The 22,148-nt window shown below is 36.2% G+C and overlaps 1 protein-coding gene across 1 annotated transcript; it reads right to left on the bottom strand.

The window, feature by feature from the left end:
- Positions 1-13,720: 13,720 nt before the first annotated feature.
- Positions 13,721-14,806, bottom strand: LOC128566749 (trafficking protein particle complex subunit 2-like). Its single transcript, XM_053563769.1, has 2 exons — positions 14,567-14,806; positions 13,721-14,294 (listed from the first exon to the last, which is right to left on the bottom strand). The coding sequence occupies exons 1-2, from the start codon at positions 14,780-14,782 to the stop codon at positions 14,070-14,072; spliced, it is 441 nt and encodes a 146-aa protein (XP_053419744.1). The 5' UTR covers positions 14,783-14,806; the 3' UTR covers positions 13,721-14,069.
- Positions 14,807-22,148: the final 7,342 nt, after the last annotated feature.

Below are 22,148 nucleotides of genomic sequence, written 5' to 3'. Positions count from 1 at the left end.
TTGAGGGTAAAAAGATCCAGGTTATACTACTTGCATTTGTTAAGCAAAGTTCCTCTTATAAATGCCTTCCTTCCCCAAGACATGTGCCAATTACCATGAACTCCACCCTCCTGCTTCGTTCCCTCTCTCCACTCCCCCATTTCCCCACCCACCTTGGGGTGGGGTTCACCGTATTTGGCACACCTCTTGGGGAAGGAAGGCACACCAGGTCATCAATTGTCTTCATATCAAAATTGAGTACATTGGATTCTTGCTTCTCCATTCCTGTGATACTTTACTAAGAAGAATGTGTTAGTACAAAAGATGTAGTCTCCATCTTTTTTAGGGACTGAAAAATATTCCATGGTATACATATACCACAGCTTGTTAATCCATTCCTGGATTGGTGGCATGAGCATATTATATCTTACATAATTGTTCTTACTCTGCAAAAGAAGCATTATTATCCCTACTTTATAGATGAAAAGGCAAAATGACTTAGCCAAGACCACACATATATTAAGCTATAGAGGTGGCATTTGAATTTGATCTTCAAAAAAGCTGTGCTCTTTTCATCATGCCATGGATCACGTATTACTAATGTTGCAAAGATGAATAAACTATAATCTTTATATTTCAGGTAGGTTTGGGTTCAATGGCAGGTAGGGCAGCCTACTTTCCATAGTCTTACTTGAAGCCTTCATCCCAACAGGGTAATAATAAAGCCATCCTAACTTGTCTGCTTGTGAATGATACTACTGTAGGTACCAAGAGACGATAAAAAGGAATCAGCTCTGATTCCCCATGCTGCCCCCAGAGACATCTTTCTAAAACACATATCAAAATATGTCTCTTTCTAGCTTAAATGCCTTCAGGAACTCTCCACTTGCAAGACAAAGTCCAAATATCACAAGTCAACTGCAAGTCAGACTCCCAGGCGCCTGATTTAAGCCACCTTCCCAGCACGCATCCTCCTCAGGCAGCAGAGTCTCAGCCAGAATTAGCTACTTCCAACTCCTTGTTTGTGTCTCCAGGCCCATCTCCTCTTCTTCGCTGCCCTCCCTCCTCCTCGTTTCCTTTAAAAACTAACACGGAGTGATGTTTAAATGCCATTTCCTCTGAGACTCTTTCCTGCCTCTGCTCACATGTTAATCAGCTCATATGATCCTGCAGTGTAATTATTTGTGGATTTTCATCTCCCACATTGGATCATGGAGTCCTTTGGACATACAACCAAATGTCAGACCCATAATAGAAGTTCAAAGAGTGTTGACTGAATTAACAGTAAAATAGATGGTACATCGATCAACAGATAATAAAATGAGGAGGGAATCTGTTGTTGTCTGTATTACATAGTCACAGCTAGAAATGTAGCCTATGCTGAGAGAATACCACTTAAAAGAGATATTTTATTCCCCACAAAAGCAGCAGTCAGCTGATCAGAATCATTCATAACACAGGGAATTCTAAAACGATAGTCTTTTCACTTTGTACTGTGTGAAGATAAGATGAGGAAACACACACTACATAGTGACAATTACATTCATCTTACTGCAAAGGGAACCCACACCCTTTGATGATAATTACACTTCTTTTACAATGTCTATACACAGAATATGAAGCACACATGGTGGGATCCAATGCCAATCTCCCATTCATCCTCAAAAGGGATACTTAACAGCAACAGGAAGGGATTTAATGCATTGTTTGATAAAAAGAATAATTTCCCACTTAGGATCTGAGCTGAAATGCTTGGCACTGGAGCTCTGATGAGTCCTTGATAAAAATAGTACCTGCTGGAAAGATTTTCCACAAAGCCATTTCATGCCTGACATTGGTAGTCTAGCCAATCACAACTTAAAAAGGAAGCTCTAGTGATCAAACTTTACAAATCCTCAAATATAAGCACCCTCCCACAACTACACAGTTTTCAAACCTGATTGTGGAATAGTACAGGGTGGAACTTCTGTGAAGTAAACACTGTGTTCAAATTTTGAACTGCTTCTGCTGTGCAAGAGGAAGAAGATGTGATGAGGGTTTTCAAGATAGCTGCTGTAGGCTGTGGCTTAAGGAATACTTTTTGATTGATGCAGAAATAGGTGAGTGTAATGATGATAACTTGCCCAGAGAAAGAAAGACTGAATCCCTACATAGTATCAGTCACCTAGAGCCTAGAGAGAATTTTCTTGGAACATGTGGCATGGGAACAAATAATCCAAGACATTTAAGCCATGGATTTTCTAATATTAACAATCATCTAGGGACAGGGGACATGCCAGCATGGTGTGGTTATACAAAGATCATTCTAGCTCCCATTACTTTCAGATCCAGTCTTCTTCAGCAAGCCTGACCTGTTGATTGACAGCTTGAGGCAATTGAAAGAGACACCTGTCAAACAAATACAACTGTTCATCTCCACATTCATTGTTCTTAGAGGGAGGGATTTGTTCCGAATGTATTTAAATTAGTAGGTTTACACTGCTTCAAAGGTGAACAGATACTGACTGCACTTCCCTCACACTACCACCTGATTGGACACTGTGGCTATGAAGTGCTTTGGGTATGTTTTAACAATTCTTCATACTTAAAATGTTCAAAAATGGTAGAGAAAAAATACATAAAGAATCAGTAAACAGACCCCCAGTGTAAAAAATAAATGATTAGTAAAGGAATTTAAGGAATAAATCCATCTTCAACTGAGATTTGAAAAAAAATCAATTTATTCTTAGCCAAATTATTTCATTCAATGTCTTTAATGCACTCTAGGAATTCTTAATGTGATTATGCCATCTGATAAAAACACTATGGTACAAAGATGGCCACCTTTCACTCTACCCATTACCAGATGAATAAAGAAGTGAGAAGAGTTAACATTTTTCTAGGGCTGAGACCAAGTCACAAACAAATAAGAAGGTAAGTTTAAATAAAAAGAATAATGATACAAATGAAGCCAAAAGATTGCACCTAAACTTCTTCAATGAAGAGATTAGGATTTTTCACATACTATATGGAATGAATATGGCTGCAAATGTCAGAACACCCAACTGATAGGAGCTAAAATAAGAAAAGCATTTGAATACCTCACATAACAAGGAGTCTATAAGAGAGTGGTTCCCAAATTGGCTGAAGAGCTCAATGAAATCAGGCAGATGGGCCAATGTCTGTGTCACTATGGGCTTGCAGAAAAAAAGAGGTTACTTTAGCTCCAAGTTCCATTTCACACTCAAGGAGCAGTGATCTGAGCAGGACAAAAGCTTGGAATTATCAATACTGCTGCAGAAATAACACTGGAATTCTGTCAGCAAGAAAGAAGAGGGGATGGCTATTATACAGTAGGACTCACAGGGGCTGGGGATGCTCTGCCTTCTAAGTGTTCCACAAAACTACATTTGAAATCAATAAATTCCTCAAATCTAACACTGTAGTGCCCCCCCCACATACCTCTTTGAAAAACCACAACGGAGTTTCTCCATCCATCAACCTAGTTTCTTATGTCTCAAAGAAAAGGAAGAGATAAACTATCGATGTGAAGTTTTTCCAAGTCAAAAATAATGTCAGGATGAAGTGTTAAGTTCAAAATAAATGACAGAATAGCTTGATCCTGGGGGAGCTTGTACATTTTTAGTTCACTGAAGGGCAACATTGCTTTACTAAGATTATACCTAGTTGAAGGCAAACCTGGTAACAGAGGAAAAAATAGCTAGAATCGCCACTCTGTATTCAGTCATCAATTCACACATCTCTATTCTTCATCACCAATTCAAACAACAATAACTAACATAATTGTTAATATTTCCACCATTTTTAAACTGATAAAGATAGATATATCTCCTTACTTGATCATTTTTCATTTAGTTTGTCCTGGAGTTATAAAACTGTCAGGCAACATCGTTTTACTGCAGACATTTCCACCAGGGAAAATAATTTGGAACTTTTACTTTATGATATAATGCTCAGAAAATTACTTTCAAAAATTGTAAATGTATTTTTGAAATTTGAAAACATTTGAAGGTTTGAGTTTCTGGGATATCCTGAATCAAAATATATTTGTCTTTCAAAAATGCAAATCAAGTTTTCAGGAAAAAAATGTAATCACAAGTACAAATATTCAATTAAAATGACAATACTGCTAAAAGGAAGTAAAGCAACAAATTGATTTTCCTTTGAAAAATCTACAGAAAGTTTCATTAGTTGATTCTATACAAACCAATAATAGAGACATTTTCCCTTAAAAAAAAAATCCATAGTTAAGAAAACGCGGTCTCTAAAAAGTTAAATCTTGTCTTCATATCAGTTTCTTATTCAGACTGGAAACTCATCCCTTTGAAATAGCTTTAGGATTGCATTTGTGAAAACACAGCATGGATAAACCGCATGGATTTTAAATTCAGGGAGAACTGGATTTTGAATGCATACTCCACCATTCATAAGTTGTTTGACCTAGAGTCAGTGATATAAGCATTCTGAGTCACTTTTTCAAAAATAAAAAAATAAAAATAAATGAATAAAATATTTCCTTTGCTGGAATGTTCTAAGAATTTGATTTCAAAAGTATATATAAATTGCTTCTCACATGGTAGGTACTCAGAAAACAACAGCCATTCATAATAATAAGAAGAGAACACAGTGCAGTTCTTAAAAGAAGAGTTTCATAAATTTCTACAGTTGTGAATAGATGCCTTCAATAAAGTACTTTGGTGAACTAAGCCTTAATACATTTCCAACTTTTCCCACAGGAGGTAGATTGGATATTGTTCTGAAATATACTCTCTTCTCCTCCCTTCCCTGGGAGGAATATACTTCTATGAATTGAAGTAACTTGTTTAAGCCAATGGGTTGTTAGTCAACATGGGGCAAACGAAAACATTTTATGAGTATAGTGCAATTGACTTGCTCTGCTGCCAAAAGCCTCTGCCATTGACCTTAAAATAACAGATACAGACCAGCCCACTGATACCTGCAGCTCCAAGAGAAGAGAGACACTGGAGCCCAGCCAAGCCACCTTCAGTGAATTCAATCTGGATTTTCAATCCCCAACACACAGACACATGAGTGAGCCCAGCTGAATATGGCCTATATTAGCCAAACACCTTAATGTAAGAATAAACAATTATTGTTTCAAACCACTGAGTGATAAGGACAATTTTGTAAAGCAGCACTTCTCCGGCAATAACTTATATACCACATTTTTGCTATCGTACTTTAGAGAGTTGTTGTGGACATGTTCATCCATTCACAAGGTGGCGCTTATTTAATACATATTTTGAGAGCACTACCATATATTAGGACTGTGCTACCTGTGGAATTAGAATGGGAAACAAATCTGCACAGTCCTGATTCCAGTTGTGTGTTCAGGATCACTGGCTTAAGTTTGAAAACAGTCTTCAAATGGTTCCTGTAGGCAAATCGCTGAGGATTTCAAACACCAATTAAAAGACACGAAAACAAACATAAAAAGCATAACATATTCCTTCCTTTTTCCTGCACAGAACATAATGTAACAGCAAATTGGTCTCAGTTAGGCCCTTTGTACCCCAAAAGATAGTAAATATTTTTTGCCTCTCAACTGAACTTAAGGAGGATAATTTTTCTGAGTGAACCGAAGCAAACAATTTTAACACAGACCCAAAGCAAATTGTTGATTTTTTAAAAATGTAGAATTAGAAATAAATTATAAAATTCTTCTTAATGTATTTTAATAAGTATTTTTGTATACCCCTTTCTTCTTCTTTAAAGAATAGATTAGTCCCAGTGTCATCATCACGGCAGATTGAGTTAGTAGGCATTCCACATTAGCTATAACCCATAGATGTAATAAAATTCCAGATGCTAGATTAAAGATATTAAAAATTATGTCTAAATACATATCCACACTTAAAAAGAAGGTAAGTCCTCCAGACATAGGAATAAAGGAGAGAATTAAAGCTAAGACAATAGTTTCATGGAAAAGCTCAGACACCAAGATGCATTTTAAAGCCAGGTGTTATCCTAGGCATTGAGGAACTGCAGTTTTAACGCCAAGGCAGAAATGAAGAAATGTGATCTTGGAAGGGGAGCTGAGACAAAGACCATTTTATAAAACCAACATCCTTAAGGTCCTACCCAGCTAGTAAAAAGAAACAGGAAAACTCTGTTTACTGACTTGAAGACATAACAAGGAAGATTGCTGTTATGGCCCTGTCTCTGGGAAGGAAAAATTACACATAAAATGAAGATTTCAACATTGTACCTTGCACACATGTGGAAGGATAAATGCTATCCCTGTGCTGTTGGAATTCCAAGTTAATAAATGAAAACTTCTAATATTTTAACAAAAATTGTATAATTGAACCATAAGAAAATATATTCTACCCAAGATATGTACAACTTTCCAAGAAAACAAAGGAAAAAAATTCCGTCAAACACAGTGAAACACAAGAAAGAAAAAAAAGCCCACCATGACGCAGGATCAAATATAACAAATAAGAAATGGCATTACAAAAAATAGTTATAATAATTTGGAGAAAAAAAATTAAAGGTATGTTTAAAATAATAACCATATAACAAAGAGAGACCATGGTGAAATATGACCAAAAAAGGTAACTAAAAATAGCCATATTTAAGTAATAACAAACAGAACTTCTAGAAGAAAATTTTACAAGCTAATAGGGGAAGAGATTACTCATAAAAAACCCAAGAAAGAAATTATCCTAATAGAAGTCAAAAGACATTGATATGACATTTTCAAATAGTTGGTGAATATAGCTGTCAAAATAAAATTCTATTGCCAGTAATACTATAATTTTAAAGAACAAAAGCAAAGATAGTTTAAGACATAGAAACTCCAAAATTTTTACCATTTATAGACAATCCATTATAGAAAACAAATAAACAAAAAACTCAAAGGGCATTCTTTGAATAAAAAGAAATAAGGATAAGTACATAAAAAAATGGTACGCAAAATAATTATCAATAGTAGGTTAATGTACAGAAAGAATAACTCTTAAAATTCAAGAATACAACTTATAGTAATTACCAAGTATATTAAAGACATTATATACAAGGGCAAATTAAAACATTGATCAACAATTACACAAAATACATCAGTGATTGATTTGAATTAAAGTATTTTTAAAACATTGTTCAATAGGAGGATAGAAATATTTACTGTTTTAGATAATGTTAAGTCAACTGTATACTAAAAGACAATTGCAGACAACTCAGAACAATTACAACAAGAATAAGCATTTAATGTATAACTTTCATATTAAAAGGATACAAAGCAAAATAAAAACCAAAACAACAAAAACCTTGATACAATTAAAAATAGAAAGAAGAAAAAGGAAATAAAGTATAATAAATATAAAACAGCAAATAAGATGTTATAAATTAATACCCCTAAGACAATAATCATACTAAATGTAAATAGATTAAACTTTCTTGGTGAAAGACGGAATACAGACAGTCCCCAATTTATGATGGTTCAACCCATAATTGTTTACTTTACAATGGTACAAAAGCCATATTCACTCAACACAATCTTCAACTTATGATGGGTTTATCTGTATATAACCTCATCATAGGTCAAGGAGCATCTGTACTTAGATTAGAATAAAATTTAAAAAACAAAAATCACAGTTCAGGTCTGTTTACAACAGAAATGTTAAAATGCAATGAAATAAAAATATTGGATATAAGGTAATGAACTCTGTGTGTGTGTGTGTCTATATAGTGTATGTGTACATATACACATGTTAAGTATGTATATGATATATGTGAGATAGTAAAACTAATCAAAATAAAACTGGTCAGGCAATATTAATATAAAGGAGAGCAAACATTAAGGCAACACCTATTCTAATTTTTGTACAGAGAATTATTGCATAAAAATTTAAAACAATAGATTCAACAAATTCCCAGAGAAAGGAGAACAAACAAATGATTAAAGATATATATTTCTTTTTAAAAATTTAACTGATAGGCAGGGCGTGATAGCTCACACCTGTAATCCTAGCACTTTGGGAGGCCAAGGCAGGTTGATTGCTTGAGCTCATGAGTTTGAGACAAGCCTGAGCAAAAGCGAGACCCCCATCTCTACTAAAAATAGAAAAAAAAAAACAAAAAACTGACCTGAGAGGTGGAGGCTGCTGTGAACGATTTTTAATGCATTTCTTCCAAAAATATGTAGATTCAGGGATTCAAGAAACAAATAAATATGGAGAAAATTTGAACAACACTAGACATATATAGAATCTTATATTGAATAATTAGTGATACATTACATCTAGGTGTACATACGTTTTTTAAAAATTGACTATTCTAGGCCATAAAGGATCAATAAATAAAAAGAACCCATTTCTCTGATGACATATAATATGGAGCATTTTTTCGTGTGCTTATTTTCCCATTTATATATCTTCTTTTTATTTTATTGGCAGTATCTTTTGCAAAGCAGAAATATTTAATTTTAAGGGGGTCTGGTTTACCAATTCTTTCTTTCTAAAAAGCCATTGGCAGAGCCAAGGACATCTAGATTTTTCCCTTATGTTATTTCCTAGGAATCTTACAGTTCTGCTTTTTATTTTTAAATTTGTGATCCATTTTGAGTTGAACTTTGTGAAAGGCGTAAACTCTAGGTCTAGGCAAATATTTTGTCTGCAGATGTCAAGAGCATATTTTCTTCACTGTCTTACCTTTGGTATTTTGTCAAAGATCAGCTGATTGTATCCTGTGTAGGTCTATTTCTCTAGTAGGTTCCATTGGTATATTTGTTTATTCTTCTAATACCATAATGTCTTGGGTACTGTAGCTATTTATTAAAAGCAAGTCTTGAAGTCAGGTAGTATCAGTCTTCCAACTTTGTTCTTTTTGTTCCATGAATATGTTATTTTTGCTATTCTGGTAGTTGTGTCTTTTCATGGAGAAATTTGTCATCAGAGAAATACATATTAAAGCAACAATGATATATCACTACCCACATAAGACAATGGCCAATGAATGAAGCACAGACTTTCATTCATTGGAGGGAAGGCAAAATGATGACAGCTACTTTGGAAGACAGTTTGGTACCAATTAAACATACTCATACCATAGATTCTAGAAACTATACCCCTTGGAGTTTACCCAAAGAAGTTGAACTTATGTCCACACAAAAACCTACATGCAGATGTTTATAGCAGTAGTATTCACAATTGCCAAAACTTGAAAGCAACCAGCATGCCCTTCAGTAGGTGAATGAGTAAATAAACTGTAGCATACCCAGACAATAAAATATTATTTAGTGCTAAAAAAAATAACCCATCAAGACACAACAAGAGAACAAGAAACCTTAAATGCACAGTGCTAAGTGAAAAAAGCCAGTCTGAAAAGGCCACCTTCTATATGTATATGATTCCAACTGTATGACATTCAAAAAAGGCAAAACTATAGAAACAGTGAAAAGATCAGTGGTTTCCAGGGATTAAAGGGGAGGAAGAGATGAAAACACAAAGCACAGAGCATTTTAGATAGTGAAATTATTCTGTATGATACTACCCAGAATGGAGGGTATATATTATCACACATTTGTCCAAACTCACAGAATTAGTGGCACCAAGAGTAAACTCTGAATGTCTTTGAGTGATAATGATGTGTCAATGCAATAAATGTACCAATCTTGTGGGATGTTGATAATGGGGAAGGCTATGTATGTGTAGAAATAGAAGATAGAGGAGATATCTTTGCATTGTCCGCTAAATTTTGCTGTGAACCTAAAATTGCCCTAAAAATAATAAAATATATTTTTTAAAAAATCCATATCATGTGGATAACATTTTCTACAACATAGTGATATCAATAGAAAAGGATAGTTTAAATGAACAATCATTTTTAGAGTAAAAATAACATTCTAAATAACACATTGCTTACAAAAAACAACAGAAATTGGAAAATACTTAGAACTGTATATTACACGTAGAAATATTGGTAGTCTCGTCCACAGATGGTAGAGACTACCAAGCGAACACAGGAGAGATGCTTCTAAATGGAAGAATCTTTTGCAAATTTATGTTTAAGGGTCTAGAAATTAATTTTCATGACAGAGAATTATCGTACAATAACATGCCTAACCAGAGAAAAGTTTCTAAAATCAATAGATTCGGCAAATGCCCAGGGAAAGGAGAATGAGCAAATCCAAGATTAAAAGTTTGGCAAAAACCTGGCAGGTATTTGTAGCCAGATTCACTCTCAGCTCTTAAATAAAGAGTGCTCCAAAATAAATGTAGGTTCTTACCCCAAGTGTAGTTCCCTCTACTCCCTACCCCCATTTCAGTTCTGTTAAACACATATTTGTTAGGTAACTGAGCATACGAATAAATCAGATAGAGTGCCTGCCATCAAGGAGCTTTCAGACTACTGAGAGAAATAAACACGAAGCGTATCCATTGAATACAAAGTGTTAAGTGCAAAAGATTTGCCCTGTGTGTTGTGGGTCCACAAAGGACAGACACACAGTCCATCTTAGGGTTCAAGAATTGCATTTGAAAGAAAAAAAGGTACAGGTTTCCTGAGGCATCAAATTGTTTTTCTTACTTGTGACCTTTTTCACAATTTAAGCAAAATGTACCAAAAAATTTAAACGTCTCTGAATTTTTTTCTGAAATATCTACAACAAGCTCGCAAGTAATTCATCAACTTCTCAGTTGCATTGCTCATTCAAAAAGGAAAAAAAATGATAGCTGCTTATATTAGGAGCCATTAGCAGAAGGAAGAACTGAACTGGGGCACCTCTCACAAGGCTCTTACTAACGTTGAGAAGAGTATTTGGAAGAAGCCCTTTAGGATAAACACCGGCACAATATTACTTTTTAAAAATTTCAATTTAAAAATGAGCATTCCATTCTATATGAAGCCAGTAGACGATCTAATATCCACATAAGAAAAAAACTCAATTCAAGGTGTGGGAGTAGAAGTATGAGGGAGTTGGGAGGGAAGTAGAGGGAGGGCATGCGTGTGCCCTTAATGGGCATAATGTTAGGGTGTATGGCACACCTCTGGGGGGCAGGACATAATTATAGGAGGGACTTTACGTAACAAATGCAAACATTGTACCCTCAACCTGAAATAATAAAAAATAAATAAATAAAACATAAATAAAAATGAGTGTTCCAAAAACCAGACTGGAGAGAAGTTAGGGATGTAGGTGAGCATTACAACTTTTGTTTGCAGCAGGCCCTCTCATTATAAACACAATAGTAGGTATTTGGGGTGGACCAACAAGAGATTGATCAGGAAGAACATGGTCCAATCTCACAGGATGGACTGTTAAACACAAAAAGAAAGTGACTAAGGCATTTCAATTTTTCTTAAACCATATGTAAGTTTAAAAACAAAACTGATTAAACTCACTCAAGTAAATTTTCCATGTCTTATTTCATCCATATCTGCCTGAAAATGAGACTTATTGAACTTCCCCTGACTCAGAGAGCAGAATGGAGAATTATAAATAAGATATGCACCAGATAACACTTTAACAGATCTCAGTCACTTTGCTGCCATGGGGCTCCCCTGGGACATTTCCAATTCTGAAAATGTATGTGGCACAGTGGAAAAAGCAGCACCTAACTCAACAATATTTTCAGAGGCCAAGTCTTGCTCAATCGGACCATATGGCATGATTGGTGTTTTAACAGCTGCCACCCCATAAAGGGCTTCTCTGTTACCCTTGCCTGCCAGAGTCACTGGCTTTCTCTAGATTATTTCCTCTCAGGCTTTTCTTCTTTGAATGTTTGTGTTTGTGCAACTGTGGTACCCAGATAATTGTATTTATTTTAGTTTTTTTTTTTTACTTTGTATGTGTTGGGCTGGTTTGAGAGAGATTATGCTGCTTTGGGGGCCTAGTTACAAAATTTTCAAGACAGGTCATCAGACTTTGAAATACGGATAAGTCTGTGTGTGTGTGCTCATGCATGTGCTTTGGAATTTAAGTGTTGCAAATAATAAGTCCCTCAGAGTATGTTTTGTTTGTTTTCCAGAACACAAAGGCTTTTTGGAGTTTGGTTAATTTCCATGCCAGGAGTTCCATGGAGTTAAGAGGCAGCAGACCCTCTGGGAAGCCAACGGAATTCTCTCCAAGGATGCTCAGGGAAAGACAATTTTAAAAGGTACAGAGCACAGAAACTTGCCAGCACCCTGCAAAACCAGACTCAGGAATTTGCCACTTTTTTTCTTGGAATTTAGATTGTCTTGGGCTTTGGGAGCTTTCTGTTTCTTTGTCTAGATATCCTTTGGCAATTATGGAAAATTAGATCTTATTTTGTCTTATTTCCCTTGGTTTTTAAGCATAGTCGTCATCATTATTTTAAATGCAAGCCAACTCCCTCAATGGTTAGAAATAAGAAAAAGGAATCCATTTTTCTGGTGGCAATGTGTTTCAACTGCTCTAGTTGGTGTGGAAAAATGGGGAAATTGTAGGCAAAAGACAAGTGTCTCTGAAATGTGAATTTAGTATGAGAAGTGCCTGTACCATAGCAAACAGAGTGAACATTTTTGTATTATAACCTGACTTAGTTCCAAGCTATTAAGGAGAACTATCCAGGTCAATACCACCTAAATAGATGTCATGTAGTCAGAACCACACTATATATGTGTGTGTGTGTGTGTCTATGTGTGTGTGTGTATATACACAAACATGTATATACACATAAAGACACACGCATATGGAAAGAAAACATGCTAAAATGCTATCTCCTTTTTAATAGAGCCGGTAACTTCTCATCTAGCTTATTTTAAAATACAGGAGGATACATCACTAAATTTGAACTCTATCATTACAGGCTCTACAGTCACAAATGAATTACTTTTTTTTTTTGGACAAACATCTTTATTTAAGAAATCAAATAAATAGGGTAAAAACTGATGGTAGCAATTTCAAATGGATCACACAGGTATACAAGACCAAGCTTAGAATTACTTGCTCAAATTCAGAATGGAACAAAATTCTTCACATTCTCACAATTAACTCAGAAAATATACGATTACTTGTTTTTCCACGGACATTCACTACTTTACTGTAAGATCACACACGCAGCCCCCTCCGACGTACAGTCTAAAAGGCTAATAGTATAAATGTTAGTGTACTTCAGGCTTTTCTCTGATAGTGATTCTAAGACTGCTTCACAACTTTTTACAAGTATAGACATCAACAGGTTCACTTAGCCTTTAGTTTGCAGTCTGAAGAAAGGAGACGACAACAAGGTGACAGAAGCAACCCAGGTCACTGTGAACTGTAAGTGGTCCCAGCCTCCTAACTTGATAAACATGGATCTATGACTCTAAAACTTCTGGAAGGATCTAGACATGACAGAGGCAGGCCCATGACATTTAGCACTGCAAAAATCTCTGGTTTCTTAGGTAGTGCTGGGTATACTGTCTGTAAGTTTTTATGACAACATCTCTAAAGGTATAAGTAAACCAATGTATATATTATCAATTCCCTTATCTTTTTGACAGAGCCTCAAGCTGTCTCCCTGGGTAGAGTGCCATGGCATCACAGGTCACAGCAACCTCCAACTCCTGGGCTTAAGCAATTCTCTTGCCTCAGTCTCCCAAGTAGCTGGGACTACAGGTGCCCACCACAACACCTGGCCTTTTTTTGGGGGCGGGGGGGTTGTAGCCATCATTGTTGTTTGGCAGGCCCTGGCTGGATTCAAACCCACCAGCTCTGGTATATGTGGCTGGTGCCTTAACCTCTTGAGCCACAGGCGCCAAGCCATCTTTTTAGTTTTAAATCTATCAAATCTTGATTATGGCATTTGTTTTTGAACTGTTATATCAAGATCAAACTATATGAATTAGGAAAGTTAAAATCTTATTCTCAACTTCTAAAATAAAAAATATTTTAATAATGATAAGGAGCTTTTTATAAATAACACTGTTTACAAGCAAATATTGATCTATTTGTAAGTGTCATGAAACAGAATGTACTATGTTTAAATATAATAGCAGTTTCATTAGGTTTAGATAAATTGACACTACAAGTAAAAGTTTCCAGGCTATTTAATCAAGTTACTTACAATGTACACATTCCTGAGTATACCCCATTGTTGTAACATTGTTTCGGAGTTTTTCTGCATTCAGCTTAAAAGGTGTTTCTTCCCAAGGAACTGAACTTTTCTGTCAAATGCGCTTGACCGAATAGGAGAATTCGGTTCGTAAAATGGATTCATTGCAAACTTTATATATAAATCATAGACATCAGTAAAGAAGTTCTTTATTCCATCTTCTTGCCTTACGTCATGAAGCATAATAAATCTCATATGCCCTGCAGTGACAAATGCTGACACAAACCACTCGTTGAACTTGTCCACAGTTTTTTTTTTTTTTTTGTTTGTTTTTTTTTTTTTTTGTAGAGACAGAGTCTCACTTTATGGCCCTCGGTAGAGTGCTGTGGCGCCACACAGCTCACAGCAACCTCCAACTCCTGGGCTTAAGTGATTCTCTTGCCTCAGCCTCCCGAGTAGCTGGGACTACAGGCGCCCGCCACAACGCCCGGCTATTTTTTGGTTGCAGTTTGACCGGGGCCGGGTTTGAACCCGCCACCCTCAGTATATGGGGCCGGCGTCTTACGGACTGAGCCACAGGCGCCGCCCTTGTCCACAGTTTTTAAGTACATGTTGTTCGACAGCCACATGTTCTCATCTACCAGGTCAAGAGCAGCATGAGCTATGAACTGGTTCAGATGACGGTGGTCATCTTTGGATTCAGCTTTCCCAGCTGGCAAAAACTCCATTTCGAAAACTGGATTATCATGGTGGCCAACAATTACAAAGTAGAAGCTTCCAGACATTGTTTTCAATATATGGCTCCTGCAGCAAGATGCAGACGACAAATGAATTACTTTTAAAAATTAAATTTTAGTAGTCAGGCCACTTAGCAAAGAACTATTACAATGCATTTAATTAAAAAAGGCTAAATAGCATAACAATGTAAGATTCTTATGTTAAAGAACACATCAAAATGGAGGGTTCACCATTACTCCACTTGGAGTAACCTAGACTTCCACTGTGGATAGAAAGAAAAGCAGTGAGGTGAAGGGAAGGACCACAGGACTACCAAAGGGCAGGAGCAGGCAAGTGTAAGAACAAGAGCCGTTGACTGTCTGGAGACCTTGTTGTGGAGAGACCTGTAGGACGGTGACCGCCGCTGGCCTAGAATGGCAGAGGGATGGGAAAAACCTAACCTGTAGAGACAGCTGCTCCCCAGAAACAGATGACGCGCTAACTGCTTGTACTACATTAGGCAACCAATAATGGAGCCCCTTCCCTAGCAACTGTTGAGGTTGCCTCCCCTAGGGTTCCCATTAGGTGGAGTGGCTGGAAAGTCCGGAGAGCTAGCACCGGATGCGGGGGAGGCGGAAGCCCGGGGGATATAAGTACCAGAGAGTTTGTAACCGGGGAGGATCGATTGATAGGAGAAAGAAGAGGAAGGAAGAGGAGAGCTTGCTGTTTTCCCGAGCTGTATCATCTCTACAATAAAGTGCCCTTGATCCTTCCGTTGGTGTCCTCGTCCCTGCTGGTCAGCGGCCCTGCGACACCGACACTTGTGACATGGGGAAGTTGTTGATGATGGTCACAGGATTAATTAGAGACATATAAAAAATATGCATTCATGGAAGCCCAATATGCAAGAGAATATATAATAGTTGCGCACTTGAGCTTTGAAGTTAAAATTCAAAGGTCTGACTTTGGATTCAGTCATTTACCAGCCGCACAGCTGCGCTGGTCACGTAACTTCCCAGGGCCTACTTTTCTTCATGTGAACCTGGGAGAAATTCATTTCTCCCTTGAAGTTTTGTCATGAAGATTAAATAACAGAAATTGGCTAATTATTGACATAATTAGCATAATGTCTGGCAAATAGTAAGAAGTCATTGCATACAAACCTTTTTCCTTTCTGTTTTCTCTGCCCTACTTCTCACTATCATCACTTTCACCAAATGCAAGAGCTCAGAAATTGTATCAGGAATAACAAACTCCATAAACCAGGGGTATATTCTTACAGCAAGCTATACAATGTCTAAAGAGTCACCCAGCCATTGCTTTTCCCACCTATTTTAATAAAACTTTTGTGAATCAATCCCTTCCTAAGGACTGTGCAAGTGAGCGCTAGTGCCCTTCATCAGTAGTACTGATTATACAAGGATGCTGGAAAGTGAAAGAATTGTGAACACAGAACTGAAGTCATTTCAGTTCAGTGGAAGAACAACTGTGACATCTAAAGGCAGACTGCAAGGCTTAAACACAGCACCGGCTCAGAAACATGCAAAAAGCTGTCGTGCAAATGGCAAATGTCATTGCTATGTGCTAAAATAGAGACTATTCTTTCCTGCTATTTCTTTTATTGCACTTGCCAATTCAGTACAGATCCCTTTTGCAATAAAACCATAGAGTCTTTCTGAAAAGCAAATGTGTCCTTTCATTTGTCACCACTCCACTTATTTTTTCTCAATTTCATCATTGAGAAGTCTGCAGTATCACAAACCTCTGACTAGCGTGCTACCTTGATTAAGGCACAAAACGTTAAAAGCAAATTACTATGAAAGTATGAAACAATTTGCACTTAATGTTTTAGTCATATCTGTAAAAAATATGACTTAAATATAGTTTTATTAATAATACATATTTTAATTAAACGGCTGGAGGTGCATCTAGCAGGAAAAATTGAATCTTCTCTGCATTTCACATGCTGGTATGATTCATGGGCAGTAAATATGCAAAGCTTTATGCCCATAAGGCAATCAAACTCCAAAGCTGATATGCATGTTTTTATCTAAAAGAATGAAATCTAGGAAAGGCTAGAAATAATAATAATACCAACAGCCTGCCAGACCAGTCTAATGAATTGGCTCTGGCCAACAGTGTCCTTCCCCAAATAATAAAACCATCCTGTTAGCTACAATTACATCCACTCCAACATTTTATGGAAATAATAATTTACTTCCATTTTTCTCATTACACAGGAAAATCGTGAGTACCTACCCATACATATTGAAAAACTTAACAATAAAAGTTATTGAGTATTAACAATAAAATCCTAGGATAGGAATGACCACCTTTGCACAGCAGGGAATGATTTGCAATTGCAGATTATTTAGGGGTTGCTCAGTCTTGGAAGGACCATACTTTTCTCCTGCTACTTCTGTGACATTTGCCTAGTTTATCACTTTGCCAGGGTTGCCATAAAGAAGTACCAAAGATTGGGTGGCTTTAACAACAGAAATTTTGTTTCCTCACAATTCTGGAGACTGGAAGATCTGAGATCAAGGTGTCAGGGGGATTGGTTTCTCCTGAGGTCTCGTCCCTTGGCTTGCAGGTGGCCATCTTCTCCCTATGTCTTCACATGGTCCTCCCTCTGAGTATGTCTGAATCCCAATTTCCTCTACATATAAACATACCTACAGACTAATGACCTCATTTTAATTTAATTATCTATTTAAAGACCTCTTTCCATATACAGGCACATTCTGAGAAACTGGGGCCTACGACTTCAACATGTGAATTTTGGTGGAACATGAATCAGCCTATAGTACTTGAAGATTATTTTTCAGTTGTATAAGGTTATATCATCTGCTTCTGTACCACTTGGCATGGTATTCTGCCAAAAAGAAGAGCCTGCTAAATTTTTTTTTTTTTTTTAGAACAAATGGGGACAGGAATTTCATTTCCACAAAGAAAACACATAATTCAGGACTGTTTTTCAAATGTGCCAAGGAGACAGATTAGATTTTTTTTTTAATTATTGGGGATTCATTGAGGGTACAATAAGCCAGGTTACACTGATTGCATTTGTTAGGTAAAGTCCCTCTTGCAATCATGTCTTGCCCCATAAAGTGTGACACACACCAAGGCCCCATCCCCCTCTCTCCGTCCCTCTTTCTGCTCCCCCCCCATAACCTTAATTGTCATTAATTGTCCTCATATCAAGATTGAGTACATAGGATTCATGATTCTCCATTCTTGTGATGCTTTACTAAGAATAATGTCTTCCACTTCCATCCAGGTTAATACGAAGGATGTAAAGTCTCCATTTTTTTTAATGGCTGAATAGTATTCCATGGTATACATATACCACAGCTTGTGAATCCATTCCTGGGTTGGTGGGCATTTAGGCTCTTTCCACATTTTGGCGATTGTAAATTGAGCTGCAATAAACAGTCTAGTACAAGTGTCCTTATGATAAAAGGATTTTTTTCCTTCTGGGTAGATGCCCAGTAATGGGATTGCAGGATCAAATGGGAGGTCTAGCTTGAGTGCTTTGAGGTTTCTCCATACTTCCTTCCAGAAAGGTTGTACTAGTTTGCAGTCCCACCAGCACTGTAAAAGTGTTCCCTTCTCTCCACATCCACGCCAGCATCTGCAGTTTTGAGATTTTGTGATGTGGGCCATTCTCACTGGGGTTAGATGATATCTCAGGGTTGTTTTGATTTGCATTTCTCTAATATATAGAGATGATGAACATTTTTTCATGTGTTTGTTAGCCATTCGTCTGTCGTCTTTAGAGAAAGTTCTATTCATGTCTCTTGCCCATTGATATAAGGGATTGTTGGCTTTTTTCATGTGGATTACTTTGAGTTCTCTATAGATCCTAGTTATCAAGCTTTTGCCTGATTGAAAATATGCAAATATCCTTTCCCATTGTGTAGGTTGTCTCTTTGCTTTGGTTGTTGTCTCCTTGGCTGTACAAAAGCTTTTTAGTTGAATGAAGTCCCAAGATATTGGCCTGGGGAAAGACTTCATGAAGAAGACTTCCATGGCAATTGCAACAACAACAAAAATAAAGAAATGAGCCTGCTAAATTTTTAAAACTATGCAGGGTTGATTCAAAAGCTAAGGTTTTAATTTTTTAATTTTTAATTTGTATTTCTCTTCTTCATATTTGTAGTCATCACTTTGAAATACCTGAAAAATAAAAAATGAAAAGTTGAACACTAGTGAATGATGAAGGAACAATCAGGTCCCCTAACTTTACACTAGACCCAACTGTGACTCAAGGACCACACAGAGTGGCCATAAAGTCCGTGTGCAATTGCACACAAACTTTATGGCCACCCTGTTCATCATGACTAACTGAAGCCATTCTGCATGAGGACACCTTGGAGTGTCCAAGGTGGCTGAACATTGCCTTTCCCAAGGTAGCCAGGTGATCTGGAAAGTAAGTTTAATGCTGTATTGTTAGAAGCATACAGATTTATAATTGTTTTGTCTTCCTAATGAATGGTCATATGATAAAATATCTCTTTAACTTTAATACTCTGAGTCTTGAAATCTATTTAATCTGAACTTATAAAAAATCAATCCAACCTTGAAATGTTTATTATTTTCATGGTATATATTGTTCCATCAATTTATGTTCAAGCAACTTGTCTCTTCATATTTTATGTACAGCTCTTGTAAGAAGTATATCATAACATCCTGAGTTTTTTATTCACTTTGTCAATCTCTGCCTTTTAATTTTAGTGTTTCAGCCATTAGCATTTAATGTAATTAAGGGTGTGTCTGGATGTAAGTCAACCATTTTGTTATTTCTTTTCTCTTATTCTCTCTGTAGTTTGTTTTCGTGCTCCTCCTTTGATGCCTTCTTGTTGGTTATTTAAATATTTTTTAGTATCCATTTTAATTTCCCTGTTACATTTTTAGCTATATCCTTTTGTATTGCATTTAGTGGTTTCTCTAGGAATTGTAATATATGTACCTAATCTTTCATAGTCTACATAGAGTTAATATTGTTTCACTTCATGTAAAATGGACAAGACTTTAAATCAAATTGGCCATTTACCACTCTCTCCAACCGAAGTATATATTATAGTTGCTATATGTGTTGCACCCACATACATTTAAAATTTCACCCAACGGTGTTATAATTTTTGCTTTAATCAATCATATGTATTTTAAAGAACTAAGAAGGAAAACAACAGTCTTTTATAATTATCCAGCTATGTACCATCTCACCTTCTTTCATTCCTAAAAACCAATTTTCCCTCTAGCATCATTTCTCTTCATCGTGAAAAGCATCCTTTAGCATTTCTTATAAAGGAGCTATGTTAGAGACAAATTTTCTTCATCTTGTAATGAAGTCTCCTTCATTCAGTAATGTATATATTTTAATTTAAATTTAAAATCTGAAATAATTTAAAATAGGACTTAGAATTGTGAATTAACAATTCTTTTCTTTCAGCACTTTAAAAATGTTCCATTGTCACTTGGCCTCCATAGATTCAGATGAGGAATCCACAGTAATTCAAATTATTGTTCACCCACATGTAAGGTGTTTTGTATAGTTGCTTTTACAACATTATATTTATCTTTTATTTTCACCAGTTCAATTGTAACTAGGTATAGTTCTGTTTTGTTTTGTTTTGAGTCCATACTGTTTACTCTTCATCAAGCTTGATTTTATAAATTGTTTCCTTTCACAAAATTGGTTTTGGCCATTATTTCTTCAAATATTTTTCTATCTCAATCTTTCTCCTATCCTCTAGAACTTCATTTTTATATATTATATTTTTTATATTGTCCCATGGGTGCCTGAATTTCTGGGTATAATTTGTTTTTGTTTGTTTGCTTGCTTGCTTGTTTATTTCAATCTGTCTTATTCTCTGTTCTTCAGGTTGAATAATTTATATTAATCAGCCTTCATGTTCACTGACTCTTTCTTTTGTAATCTCCATTCTGCTATCAAATATACTCAGTAAGATACTTTTTTCAGATATTATATTTTCAGTTATGAAATTTCCATTTTGTTCTCCTTTACACTTTCTATTTCTCTGTTGAAATGTATTATGTTTTCCTTTACCTGTTAGGTTATATACATTATAGATTATTTAGTATCTTTTTCTAATAGCTTAACATCTGAATTATATTGGGTTTAGTTCTGTGGATTGTCCTTTCCATTGAAAATTTGTTATTACATGTTCCTGTTTTGTTTCTGTTTGGTTTTTGTTTTGAATAATTTTAGATTGTATGTTGGACCTTATGAGTATTATTGTCTATAGAACCTGGGTCCTATCATAGTTCTCTGAAGAGTGCTAAAGCTTTTGTTTTAGCAGGCAATTAACTCATTTAGGGTCAGATTATAAATTCTGCCTCATCTTCTGTGAGCAATGTTTTAAATTTTAGGTTATATCTCTAATCCTGTGTTACCTTATTTGTATCTTAATCATAAATGCATAGCTTAGTGGTTTAGTTCAAGACTTGTGTGGATTCATGCACAGAAAAAAGGGTTTCCTCTACCCTCTCCTCTCCAAAGGGCCACATATGTCCCTTTCCCTGGTTCTCTTAGAGAGACAGGGTATTTTCCGGAGTTTCAACAACCTCTGCTAAGTAGCTCCACAATTGAGGTCCACCCTTGTGTCAAAGTTAAAAGAGAAATAAAGAAAAGAAAATAAAGAAAATCCCACCCCCTATGGATTGCTTCTTCACAATCTGCCTACTTTTGTTTACTTCAATACATGAGTCTTTGCTATATATTTTTTTAAATTTTCTTTTGTTTACTTTTCACTCTCTATTTTTTTAATTAAGACAGTCTTACTTTGTCACCCTTAGTAGAGTGCTGTAGCATCATAGCTCACAGCAGCCTCAAACTCTTGGGCTCAAGAGATTCTCTTGCCTCAGCTTTCCTAGTAGCTTGGACTACAGGCACCCACCACAATGCTCAGGTTTTGATTTATTTGTTTAGCAGGCCCAGGCCGGGTTCGAATCCACCAGCCCCAGAGCATGTGGCCTGCACCCTAACCCCTGAGCTATGGGCACCCAGCCTAAATTTTTGTTTTTATGTCAAGAGTTTTTGGTATACTTAGTGAATGAGATGGGCTATCATAGGTTTATATCACTACAATGAAACAAAAATTCCCTGGCCTACCTAGAAATTCCCTTTTGAACACAGCAAGGGAGGCAAGTTGTGGGGACTTTCCTACATAGCTACCCTCACACCACTATGTCACTCAAGAGTCACATAACTTATCTATAATTGGGAATGGATATAGAATAAGGAGGCCCAACCACCTGCCATTAATCTAAAGTGTGATCCCATCCACCCAGTTTTTAGGTCAGAATCAAAAGTAGCTGATTATATAATAGTTGCTTATCTTAATGGCCCAGATAAATGCATTAAAGTCACTTCCTGATATATGGATTTAAATTTACTACTCTGATACT

Source organism: Nycticebus coucang, chromosome 15 (assembly GCF_027406575.1).
Source record: "Nycticebus coucang isolate mNycCou1 chromosome 15, mNycCou1.pri, whole genome shotgun sequence".
Taxonomy (NCBI): Eukaryota; Metazoa; Chordata; class Mammalia; order Primates; family Lorisidae; genus Nycticebus; species Nycticebus coucang.
The sequence above is the reverse complement of the archived record's forward strand: the minus strand, read 5'-3'. Positions and strand labels throughout refer to the sequence as shown.

Excerpts from the sequence above, each read along its gene's own strand:
- LOC128566749 (XM_053563769.1), bottom strand. The coding sequence starts at position 14,782 with ATGTCTGGAAGCTTCTACTTTGTAATTGTTGGCCACCATGATAATCCA. Across the intron at positions 14,295-14,566 it reads AGGGCGGCGCCTGTGGCTCA|TTCAACGAGTGGTTTGTGTC; the intron begins GTCCGTAAGACG and ends ACTGTGGACAAG.